Source organism: Zootermopsis nevadensis, unplaced genomic scaffold (genome assembly GCF_977971745.1).
Source record: "Zootermopsis nevadensis isolate Lab colony 2312 unplaced genomic scaffold, Znev_1.0 Znev_ptg000061l, whole genome shotgun sequence".
Classification (NCBI taxonomy): Eukaryota; Metazoa; Arthropoda; class Insecta; order Blattodea; family Termopsidae; genus Zootermopsis; species Zootermopsis nevadensis.
In genome coordinates this window covers 16,377,591-16,390,052 of record NW_028259192.1, presented here as the reverse complement: position 1 = coordinate 16,390,052, position 12,462 = coordinate 16,377,591, and the positions used below count along the sequence as shown (strand labels likewise).

The window sequence follows — 12,462 nt, the reverse complement described above, 5'->3', positions numbered from 1 at the left end:
TTATGGCCAGAAATGCAATCCTTATGGTAAAGGTTATAATTATTTAAGCAGAGGCGTGAAGGACATCGGATATTATTTTGTTAACACATACATTACCTCTACTTTCTTAACTATAAATTGTCAGTGTACAAACTTCTGTAAATATCTTATAAAATGTGAAACTTAACAAGAGACAACATTAGAAGGCAGCCTACAGTTCAGTCCTTCACATACCTTGTTATTGTGTCATGTGTGATGTTATCATTCTTCGTTCTAACTCACCCTCCACAACCGTCTTCTCACTATTACGATCTCACGGAGAATCTATGGCTCCAGTAACCATGAACTTCCGACGCCGGTAAAACGTCTCTCTTCTGGCCACACGTCATCAACTCCGCCATACTTCGATAGAAAAGAGTGCCTACTAAAATGACATACAGTATCAGACAAAACGACCATGAAGAGTGTTGGACTGAATACAAAATACGTTTTTATGTGCATTGAGTCGTTCATATTCTTATCCTGCACCGTATAATAATTTGGAACAAAATAATCGAAAGCTAGGCTTCTGGGTGTGATTAGCAGGATTCCTAAAAGCGTGCCAGATGTCGGTAGTATGCTACAAAATTGAGAATATAATACGAATGAGATGAAGAAATGTAATGTATTGGCCCTTTGCAGTCCGACCGACTGAAAGGAGACGGATAATGGCAGGCGACACGACATTTAACGGCGGTAATAGAGAGATATTTTGCCTACGAAGATCCCCCAGGCAAAGGGGTCCGATGTCAGGGTCTTACTGCATTCTACCAGAATTCTGATATTATCTCTGTAAAGCAGAATTTCGTGGAGCTAACTTTTGGGTTATGCATCTAAATAATATTTAAAACTCAAAGAAAATACATGTCTCCACTACAATGATCAACTGGTTGTCTGATCACGCTGTATTAAATTCTATCGTCAATAGTGTCAATTGAGATACGCATGAGAGATGGATAATAAGATTTGATAAAGGCGGCGAAGAACAGAATCATTCTCCTTATATTTTCTGTATATGTAAAGAGAAAAATGTCTTGCCTCATCCAAAACATGGGCACTCTCTTTTAAACATGTTCATAGCCCTAATCTCTGTCACTGCTATTTGAATAGTAGGCAGTTCTGAACTTCCCACAAAGAGCATAGAAATAATATTTTCCCCTCACTGAATACCGTTTCTTTGACATTCCCAGTGAATCACAATAAAATGCTTATTTCATCTTCCACGAAGTGGATATACTACAGAGGAAGATAAAATGTATGATTATGAAATCTCTGCTTATCTCTTTTTGTAAAGCATCACTCTAAAAAGGATTTATCTTCCTACGTGGTTCAACATCAAGAGAAGTGTTTTGTATCTAACTTTGCTTTTGATCTATTCATAAAACAAGCGAGGGTTTAGAACAGATATATGAAATGTTTTCAAATGAAATACTCATTTATTCTAAAAAAAACAAAGTCGTGTAGCAGCTAAATAAGGCATCTGGGCCATAACAGGTGGTATTAAGTCTATCACCAGTGCATTCAAAACAAAACATGGAAATCTTTGAAGCAGAGTCATTCTTGAGAAGCTGCTAGTTGGTCAGGTGGCCAAGAAATTCCCTGCCTCTTAAGGAACATAAAGGTTCATTACCGTGTTCACGACAGTCTGCCACTGGACTCTAACCTGACCCACATGAATCCAGTTCACTTCCTCACATCTCGTTTCTATAAGATACATTTTATGCTGCATATCTAAGTGGTCTTTTCCTTTCAGGTATTATTTTATTTAGTGTTCTGTCTGACGACAGGTCCATATGAACAGGATCCTTCCATCCTTTTCTCGGACTGGGACCTGTTCATATACGTTCTTGGCAGATGATCCAGAAGTGGTTAGCCATTGCCTTCTTCTGTGTGAATGGAGTAATTGTTGGGATGCCACGGAGAAACCGGGGAAGCCCCCGGAGGAAAACTCCGTGTTGCCTAGACCACGGCCTTGCCCAACACAAGTTATAAATTCGGGCACCGCCGGGAATCGAACCCGAGACCCCAGGGTTACAAGGCCAGCATTCTAACCGCTAGACCACCGTGGCTGTCTCCTTTCAGGTATTCTAAATTAATTCTTGTTTGTATTTCTCATATTTGCCATACATGCTTCACCCATCTAATCCTTCTCCAGTTTTATTACCTTAATAAGAGTATAAATTATGGAGCTCCCCTTTATGTGATCTTCTGTCAACCTTTCGGAAATCCCTTTCTTAAATCTAAATATTCTCCTAAGCACTCTGTTATCAAACACCCTTATTCTAGTATTTCCTATTACGATGATGAATATAGCTTCATATCCATACAAAACAACACGTAAAATGCCATTAAATATTTTGCTTTTGGACACAAATTAGATTTGGATTTGTACGGTAGACAAAGACGCGCTCATTGTAAAGCGTCGTCACTGGTGGAGAAATTTGAGGAAACACAGTTCAACAAATGCCATCAAAACACTGCTTTAAAGTGTACATAAATATCTCAAAAACAGAAGAAATATAATATAATAACCATTAAATATTGTAGGTTAGGAAGTTGCTGCGTCAACTTAAAAGATAGTTTCTTTCTATGCTCATGAGTCAGGTTCTGTGCCGGAATATGACTGGCTAAATTAATGCCTGTTCAGAAGTGTATTTTTCCCTTCGTTTCAGAGTAATTAGTAACCAACAGAAGAACTGCAGAAGAACCTTTCTAGATCCTAATCAAATCTGGTGTTTTCAATAGAAAAAAAAAATCCATTGTATAAATGGGAAGATACTGGAAACTGTATACCTTTGAACAATATGATACACCTGTAATAATATTCCAACACTGTCTATCCTTTTTGGACAAAGGAAATGCCTGAGAACAGATGAAAAGGTACAGAAAGACACTGGAGATATTCTTTAACAAGATCTAGAATAAAGAATGCACTTCAAGTTACAGTTCTATTCAAAAGAGCCAATTTATACTGCACAAGATCTCCCAACTGGTCCGCAGTGGCCGCGCGGTCTGAGGCGTTGGCCTTGTGCCGCTTGGTCACAGGGACCGTGGGTTCGAATCCCACTCAAGCCATGGATGTTTGTCCTCGTTTTTCTGTGTTGTGCTGTCCTGTGTACTGGTAGAGGCCTTGCGACGGGCCGATCCCTCGTCCAAGGAGTCCTACCGAATGTCTACAAATCAAGCCAACTGAAAAGTTGGGGACCCGTAAAAGGGTACCGGAAAATGTATAAACATTGTTAAACCGGAAATATAAGAAGATCTCCCAACTTGATATCAATAAACATCCAGAACCCAACTCCATTACAAAATATCGACACAGCAGGATCGTTATGACTTTTCCTCGTCCCTACCTGTTCATAAAGGTTCTGGGGCCAATTGAGCCCTTCTACGGCATTGTACTTAGGCACAGCGGAATCTTTATCTTCATAAAAGAATCAAAGGCATAAGCAGTATCAGACGTTGAGAATTAAACAATGTCTCAGCAAACACTGCAGCTGCCATTTTCAGGATGAAAATGCATTGGTTGGGAAGTTTTGGAAACCTTATGTAGGGCAGGCCGTAGGTGAGAAGATGGATTTGAGGGTGCTGATTGGTGGAGCTCAAATAACAACATACGACTGATACAATACTTACACTCTTTACTTTTGGCACAGAAAAACGAAAGGTACGCTGGATTTTTTCGGGAAGACTCAATTATTTCTTCATCTGTTCCATTGTCAAAACACACTTCCTTGCACACGATTTGTCACTACAAATTTGAAAATGTTTCTGAACTTAATACTGCATTTGACTTGTTAGGCATTAAGATATTTTGAATTAATTCAAAATTAAAGCAATGACATCAGATAAGGAATAACACTGATAATGTTGAAGATTTCTGTCTTCTGGGTTGTTGCGATTCATCGCCCTGATGACGAAGGCAGTACGACCTCTGAAACGTTGGTTAGCATCAATCAGACTACACAGCGCAACAACCCAGAAGACAGAAATCTTCATACTCATCGCCCTGATGACGGAGGCAGTATGACCTCTGAAGCGTTGGTAAACATCAACCAGACTACACAGCGCAAGAACCCAGAAAACAGAAATCTTCATACTCACCGCCCTGATGATGGAGGCAGTATGACCTCTGAAACGTTGGTAAACATCGACCAGACTACATAGCGCAACAACCCAGAAGACAGAAATCTTCATACTCATCGCCCTGATGAAGGAGGCAGTATGACCTCTGAAACGTTGGTAAACATCGACCAGACTACACAGCGCAACAACCCAGAAGACAGCAATCTTCATACTCATCACCCTGATGACGGAGGCAGTATGACCTCTGAAACGTTGGTAAACATCGACCAGACTACACAGTGCAACAACCCAGAAGACAGAAATATTCATACTCATCGCCCTGATGACGGAGGCAGTATGACCTCTGAAATGTCGGTAAACATCGACCAGACTACACAGCGCAACAACCCAGAAGACAGAAATCTTCATACTCATCGCCCTGATGACGGAGGCAGTATGACCTCTGAAGCGTTGGTAAACATCGACCAGACTACACAGCGCAACAACCCAGAAAACAGAAATCTTCATACTCACCGCCCTGATGATGGAGGCAGTATGACCTCTGAAACGTTGGTAAACATCGATCAGACTACACAGCGCAACAACCCAGAAGACAGAAATCTTCATACTCATCGCCCTGATGAAGGAGGCAGTATGACCTCTGAAACGTTGGTAAACATCGACCAGACTACACAGCGCAACAACCCAGAAGACAGAAATATTCATACTCATCGCCCTGATGACGGAGGCAGTATGACCTCTGAAACGTTGGTAAACATCGACCAGACTACACAGCGCAACAACCCAGAAGACAGAAATCTTCATACTCGCCGCTGTGAAAACCTCAAATCTTACATTGGTAACATTCATGATTCAAACTAAAGGTTAAAATATGTTAATGAAAAGAAATGTTAGTTAACAACATAAAAGGCATAACATTTAAATTAGGAACTGTCATTTATATAATACCTGCTAACTAATGATTAGTTATTGAACATTTTAATTTGTTTACAACTTGCACAATAATTACACATTTTACTTTCCATTACACATAATTATTTATCAGAAATGCATTTTTTCATTACACAAGTATTTAACATCACTCATTCTTTTCTGATTTTGACCACTGGTAGAAGTCTCAAGAAATAATCTTTGGAATATTCGTGACTAACTTGTTTCACTCATCCTGAAAAGATAGTTTTGGCAACGCGGAACATTTATATGATGCTACGAACGGACTGAGATTGTAAAATCCGTATCGCTACCACTTACCTCTAAATGACATTAGCCTTTCTTGCATGCGTTAACAAATGCACCTGTGGAAGAGGATACAATAGATGTGATTTTTGGGACCCTCATATCCCCTAGAATTCTAACATGTCCTGCAAATTACATGATCGATTAATCTCATTATTTTGTACCTGATATCAAATCCCGAAGCGATTCCCAGCTGAATATTTCATACAATCAAGGCCAATGTGTTTAACTGTTCTTTTGTGGAACCTTGACAATAACGCTCTTTACTTCGGTATAAGCTTCCAGTCCATATTCTCCCATTTCACGTCCATTTCCGGACATCTTGAATCCACCAAAAGGAGCTTGGGAGCCCAATACATTATAGCAGTTCACCCTATGAACAAATTCAAAAGTAAACTTATTCTCACATTTTTCCCATGTTCAATAACCTCGTCGTACAACAGATAAAATATTCGTACAGTGCATTTACCTGATTATAAAGCATCCTTGAATTTATACTAACAATGAAAAATCGAAAGTTCAAAACAAGAATAAAAAATGAGTATGAAGAATTATTTTTCTCGATACGTAATTTCAAATTTCCACGTGAACGTTGTACTTACCATACAGTTCCTGCACGAATGCCCTGTACCAGATGAAGTGCTTTATCGACGTCCTTCGTAAACACGGCAGCCGCTAGGCCATATTCTGTGTTGTTGGCTCTCTCAATCAACTCATCAAGTTTCTTGAACCTCAATATTTGCTGTACTGGTCCAAAAATCTACAGAAACACATTAAACGTTTCATATCAGAGTAAAACAATAAAAATTAATACCACATAAATTTAAATATCAGTAATTATGAAGACAAGGTCACAGTTCATATAAAGATAAAGATGTCGAGAACGCTGTTCTTTGATATTTTTGTATCCCCATTTTAATCGCTTAAAAATTACAAATCAGATTAGAAATCAGATAGATTTGAAGAAAATATTTTTCAACCATTTTTGTTTACCGTAAGTACCTGTTCAAATTATCACTTTTCGTATTTTATAAATGAAAATTCTCATTTTCTAAATGATCATTAATTTTCATTTTAATTTCCTATTATCATCATCGTCCTCAACTAGTAATTTATAATTTGTAACCTAATGGAATTCTCTGCGCGTGTTAACATTTCTTACCTCCTCTTTAGCTATGGTCATGCCGTCCTTAACGTCGGCGAACACTGTTGGCTGGATAAAGTAACCTCTGTCTCCGTGACGACTGCCTCCAGCCACCAACTTGGCTCCTTGCTTTTTCCCAGAGTCTATCAAATTAAGAATCTTCGTTAACTGTTCCCCATCCACCTGTACACATACAACAAACGTAAATCGCTTACAACTGATACAAAGAGACTTTAAAAACTTTATCTACAACAACTACAGAAGATCATTGCCGTAGTATACAATTTTTGTTCGTCGCCTTCACAGAGAGGCCAACGAACGTGATTAAGAATAACTTTTAAATAACTAAACTCAATCAATGGAGCAGAGTCCTTTTTGAGAAGTTGACAGTTCATCTAGTCAACAGATTATACCTTTTAGGCAATAAGACATGGTCTTCCAGGTTGGGGGTGGGTCACAAGGCTAACAACCTTGCACCGTAAAAGAAGATGTTTTGAAACCTCGATCAAAGCCTCGGACAGACGGACCTAACAGAGGACCGAATGGAAGAGGAGAACTGAGGAGGCCATGGACCGAATACAGACCGGAGAGCCATAGAAGAAGAAGGCAAGAAGACATGCAAGCTATGAGACGTGAGATATGCAATAAATAAGCAATCAACAAACTAAAGGAAAGTCATTTCATGACATCCTACTATATTTTTAGATCATAAAGAGCAGGAACTTTGTGCATGATTTACCAGCAGTAGCACATCCCACAGAATAGATAATACAGTTTTGTAAATAACGATAATTTAGAACTGTGGTAATTTTTAAATAAAGATTTCATTTGGTATGAATTTGAGTCCTTCGAAGAGGAGAAGAAACCGTACATCCGTCGCCCTTACCTGTGGTCCTTGTTCTACTGAGAGGTCAAATGGGTTGCCGACAGTTCGATTCTTAGCTCGAGCAGCACTTCTCTCTACGAATTCATCGTAGATACTGTCCTCGACAAACGTCCGGGAACCGGCACAACAGCACTGCCCCTACATAATCAACAGACACTGATTGGTTCAGTTATTTCAGGATGTCCAAGCTAATTAACATTTTTAAATGTGCGTATTTACAGAAAACATTTATTAAGCTATTGTAAAATGCTAAAATGGCAACAGAGGAAATGCTACACAATGTTCATCTCTACATAAACACGTAACAACATTTTTAAAACTATATTCAAAACCAACTTTGATGAAACAAACACATTAAGTCACTACGCGACATGTTTGTGATCAATTTAACAAATCGGACTTTCCACCAAAGAAAACAGTTTAAACATTACAAACTCAAATCAACGTATCACACTCGACTTCCACAATAAATAATATTGCCCTTTGCTATTATTCGATCTGAAGATTTACGCAGAGTACAACTAACACTTAATGCTCTGCAGAAGAGAGCATTACCAACTGTAATGGAAGTAATGTAGAGTAAATCCAGTTTGAAGTGAACCATCAATTATTAAGTCACTCTGCATATTTAAAAATAAATTTAGTGTTAAAACTCCAGGAAAATGTTTCCAGTAACATTCAGCAGGAAATGCAAAAGGAAAAAAAAACTTCAGAACTCAATAAAACGCTTTAAAATGCACCAACCATGTTGAAGAAAAGTCCAAAGTGAGCTTGCTCCACAGCATAATCAAGATCTGCATCGCTGAAAATAATATTTGGAGATTTTCCACCCAGTTCCAATGTGGTACGCTTCAAGTTACTCCGACCCGCACCTTGCTGAATTAATTTTCCAACCTGTACATTCATAACACAAAATAAAAATTGTAAGAAAACAGAAACATAATTTTACTCTGCATGGTTGGCAATGATGGAAGTAAAAAAAGGCTCATAAAACACCCTCTATTCTTTAATCTAGATATACCACTGTCGATGAACACACCTCGGTAGATCCTGTGAATGCCACCTTGTCCACGCCATTATGCTCGACCAGAGCAGCTCCTGCTTTACCGTAACCTGGTACAACATTCACGACTCCTGCTGGAAATCCAGCTTCTTTTATAAGATGAGCGATGTAAAGAGCTGTCAGAGGTGTCTGTTCTGCTGGCTTCAGAACAACAACATTCCCTGTGATAAATAAATGCAAGCTGATTGGCAGTCACTTAATACTACTAGTCTCTGTGCAAGTGCGTCCCACTTGAAACAGCTTACACGCAAAGAGCAAATAAATTTAGTAACAAACAACCATCGTTAAATTACACGCAGAAACATACCAGTTGCCAGAGCGGGGCCAAGTTTCCACGCAGCCATTAGGACTGGGAAGTTCCATGGAATGATCTGACCGCACACACCGACGGGTTCATGCCTGGTGTAACAGAAATAATCACCATCCAACGGAATTGTCTTGCCGTGGTTTTTGTCTGCCCAACCGGCATAATAACGCAGCGTTTTTACGGCTGCTGGTATGTCAAAGGCATAAGCTGCACTGTATGGCTTACCATTATCCAAAGTTTCCAAACTCTGTAAATTAAGCATTCCACCATTCATGTAGCAATTATTCCAAATCAGATATATAAGAATGTGTTTCAATACTTACACACAACATATAATGCACAAACAAAAGCATAAAAATTAAAAATATACATAAACAGCCACCTGAAAATGGCCAATTAAATTTTAGGAAGAACTTGCAACAACATCAAACTTCCTCAAAATCGGCAAAAACAAAACTATATAGCAACACCGTTACATGCTGTAAATATTCAGCTAAACTGTGAGCCAGCAATTTCCTCCTCCCATATCTTTCACCCCCCCTCCCCTCTTCTTCCTACTTACAAACTGCATATAGGGGTACCATAGTTTTGTTTCACAAATTAGAAATTATAACCATTACAGAACAGCCAAGCACTCACTGCCAGATAGATTCGATCCCGAACAAGTAGATCGGCCAGCCGATAGAGCAGATTTCCTCGCTCCGACGCATCAATGCGTCTCCATGGACTACCAAGCTTGAATGCTTCTGCTGCAGCCTTCACAGCAACGTCAATGTCTGCCTGCAAAGAAAAATTACATAAACTCCTATAAAATAAACTTTAAAAGCAAGAAACAACTAACAAATTGACAGTGCATTCATAGCTGAAGTTTCTTGATGCCAGATTTAGAAGATCGTCATCCAAAAATGTCTCTGAATTCGTTTTTAAATTTATATTTTGTCTCTAAATGTTTAACTATGATGGTTTCACAGCATTACCATTTACCTATTTCCCACACAACGCACACTGAAGAGACTGTTCAGTATTTATATTAAACATATATATATTCTTAATTCAAGTACAAATCACTTTTGGTCCCAAATCTGGCTTTTGTTTATGTACACTGATATTACCCTTCCTGCGACTGTTTCTAACCTAAGTTACTTATTACAACTACTCTGTTTTTTAGGAACCTTCTACTGTCAAAAATTCAAGTATTGTCCTTTGCTTATTCACACATAACAGGAATACAGTAGGTGATAACTAAACCAATGCAACGCTTCAGATTTCTTGAGCAGTTTAAAAATATATTTAGTAATACTAATACTTGTATCAGAAGAAAGTTTCTGAAGGAAATATGTTTATAAAACAATTTTTCAGTGTTTATTTATTTATTTCTAGTTTATTTAATGACACATTCAGTATCTAGACTACACAGTGCCAGATAAGAGGATAACAGTGAGTAATGAATTAGAAAGGATGTGGAAGGGTCATGGCCTAATTTAAGGTAATCTCAGCATCTGCCTAGAGGAACTGAGGAAAACCACAAAAACATCAGTCAGGATAGTCTTGGACCACAGTCTACAAAGTACTAGCCATATATCTCCTTTATGAAGACCCATATTTCACACAAAAATAAAACAACAGAATTATGTGTTTCTGAAAACATATGTTCTCTTCAGGTTCCCCACTTACATACTACATGACAGATATTCAAATGAGTGCCATGATTGTCATAAAACCTACCTTGTCTCCTTCCTGCACTTCAGCAATAACCTGACCTGTTGCTGGATCCAAGGTCTGAAATGTCTTCCCTGACAATGATTTATGCCATTCATTGTTGATGAAGATCTGAAATGTAAGAGCAGACTCCTGTATAGATATATTAATTCACATTCATAATTCCCAGTCAGTGTTACATCAACTAAATGGAGTGTGTGTTGTCCACCAAAGCCCTTTCCATCAACAAGTTCCCCCTCCCCCAATACCTTGTACCAAGCATCTCAATTGAAAGTCCATTCTTTTATGGAAATGACCAATACATTCTAATTTCTCAATTTCAGTCCTGTCACCACATGACTGAGCTGATATTATGTTCTAGTACCCCTCCATCACTGAAATATTGCATATATTTCATTTCCCTTGTAGCCTCTAACCTTTGAAATATGGAGACAGTGCACCTTATTTTCCTATGAATGAACCTTAAAAAAAAATACATCAGAACATATGTCCATGGCCCACTACACAAAGCAAATATACTGATACATAGAAGCTTATATACTGTATTTTATCATGCTTCAGTTCATTTGAACTTGTCTAGTGATGTCACCTATTCAAATCAATTAATTCAGTCAACTTCTTGTCTGTGATAAAGAAATGTTGCATAAATTTGCATGAATGATGTCTCCCATCATGAACAAATGGTGAAAGCCAATTAACTCATGTTACATTTTGACAAAACAAATTTCATGAAATTTTGTACTACCAATAAAACTGTGTTAATCTATGAATACGGTATGAGAATAAAACAATTTAAGTAAAAACAACCAACTGACAATAACATAAATTGAAAATTCAATACATTATCGCTAAACTAAGCTCTCTTGTGTAATTATTTTTGCAGTAATACTGTACCTGACTGTAAAATGCTGCTATAACTACATAATTCATATTTCTATTAGAAACAGTATTTGTGCTATATGTTCTACATCCTTGCCTTGGACCTATGAAGGATCTATGGAATCTAAACAAATTCAGTTCTATTCTATCCCAAAAGTGTTCCTACCAATTCTCTTTTCCCCAACACAATGTTCACCTAGTTACATGTAAGACAACTCACCCCAGTATACAAAATCTCTGGGTTTGTGTTTGGTACAGGTAATGTTGCTGTAGAATACGGTCTTTCAAGTTTGGCGAGGCAGTGTCTTAATACTGTGCGAAACATTTTCTTGCTTTCTAATTGTGGAAAAAAAAGAGAACTAAGCGGCAAGGTTACAGAGACCACTTGATGTATTTAGCAATTCACTATGACAATGATTCGACCTTCGGAAACACCGCCGCCTCATCTTAGTATGACTTGGAATGTTGCCAACTTTAAGCGGCAAATCATCAATATACAAGAGATCTAAAAATATATGTTCGGCACGAGAGAGAAATGTGGTCTACACGTCGGCACTTTCGCACAAAAAATTGCAGACTATTAAATAATCCTCATGTATAACTGAAATATCTTACTTATCTAACGCTTGTATCTACGACAGTAATGCATTTAATAATGTAGGCTGCAGTGAGATGCTTATACGTATGGTAACAGTTAAGGTTGTAATAAAATATTATCTTCCGTCCTTGGATGAGATATGACCTATAACCCCAAAAATCAAACTCACCAGCACCATCTAGCTCAACGCATGTTTCATTAACATAATTCAATTTTATGACTTGCTCACATAAAGTGTAGGACTTTAACCTTTGAGAAACCATTTGCAAATTCTTTCAGTATTATATGCAGAAGTCATACAACTTAGGCACTACGCAGCTAATCATGTGTCATGGCAGCATACCACCAGGGTTAAAGTGCAGTTCTGTAGTTTTTGGATTTAAATTCCCTATTCACAAAAAGGTTAAATTTGCACTAAGCATAACATGGGGTGTTATTTTACAATGTTCTACTGCCTTAGGTATGGTAAAGGCTCACTGAATAATGAGGCAGCAATCAAAGGGCAAAATATTATATATGCACTTTC

At 38.0% G+C, this 12,462-nt stretch overlaps 1 protein-coding gene across 4 annotated transcripts; it reads right to left on the bottom strand.

Annotated features, from left to right (window-relative positions):
• Positions 1–21: 21 nt before the first annotated feature.
• Positions 22–11,817, bottom strand: Aldh (Aldehyde dehydrogenase). 4 transcript variants are annotated; one of them, XR_002545318.2, is made up of 11 exons: positions 11,559–11,816; positions 10,466–10,570; positions 9,380–9,520; positions 8,741–8,987; positions 8,410–8,594; positions 8,115–8,264; positions 7,371–7,508; positions 6,503–6,667; positions 5,943–6,100; positions 5,505–5,713; positions 22–403 (listed from the first exon to the last, which is right to left on the bottom strand). XR_002545318.2 is itself a non-coding variant. In XM_022077710.2 (10 exons), exons 1-10 carry the CDS (start codon positions 11,661–11,663, stop codon positions 5,566–5,568), a joined length of 1,542 nt encoding a protein of 513 aa, XP_021933402.2. In that variant the 5' UTR covers positions 11,664–11,816; the 3' UTR covers positions 5,022–5,565. The 4 variants fall into 4 exon arrangements, 1 of the variants encoding a protein (XP_021933402.2); XR_002545319.2 differs by lacking the exon at positions 22–403 and adding an exon at positions 3,640–3,769 and having other exon boundaries at positions 11,559–11,817; XR_002545317.2 differs by lacking the exon at positions 22–403 and adding an exon at positions 5,022–5,399.
• Positions 11,818–12,462: the final 645 nt, after the last annotated feature.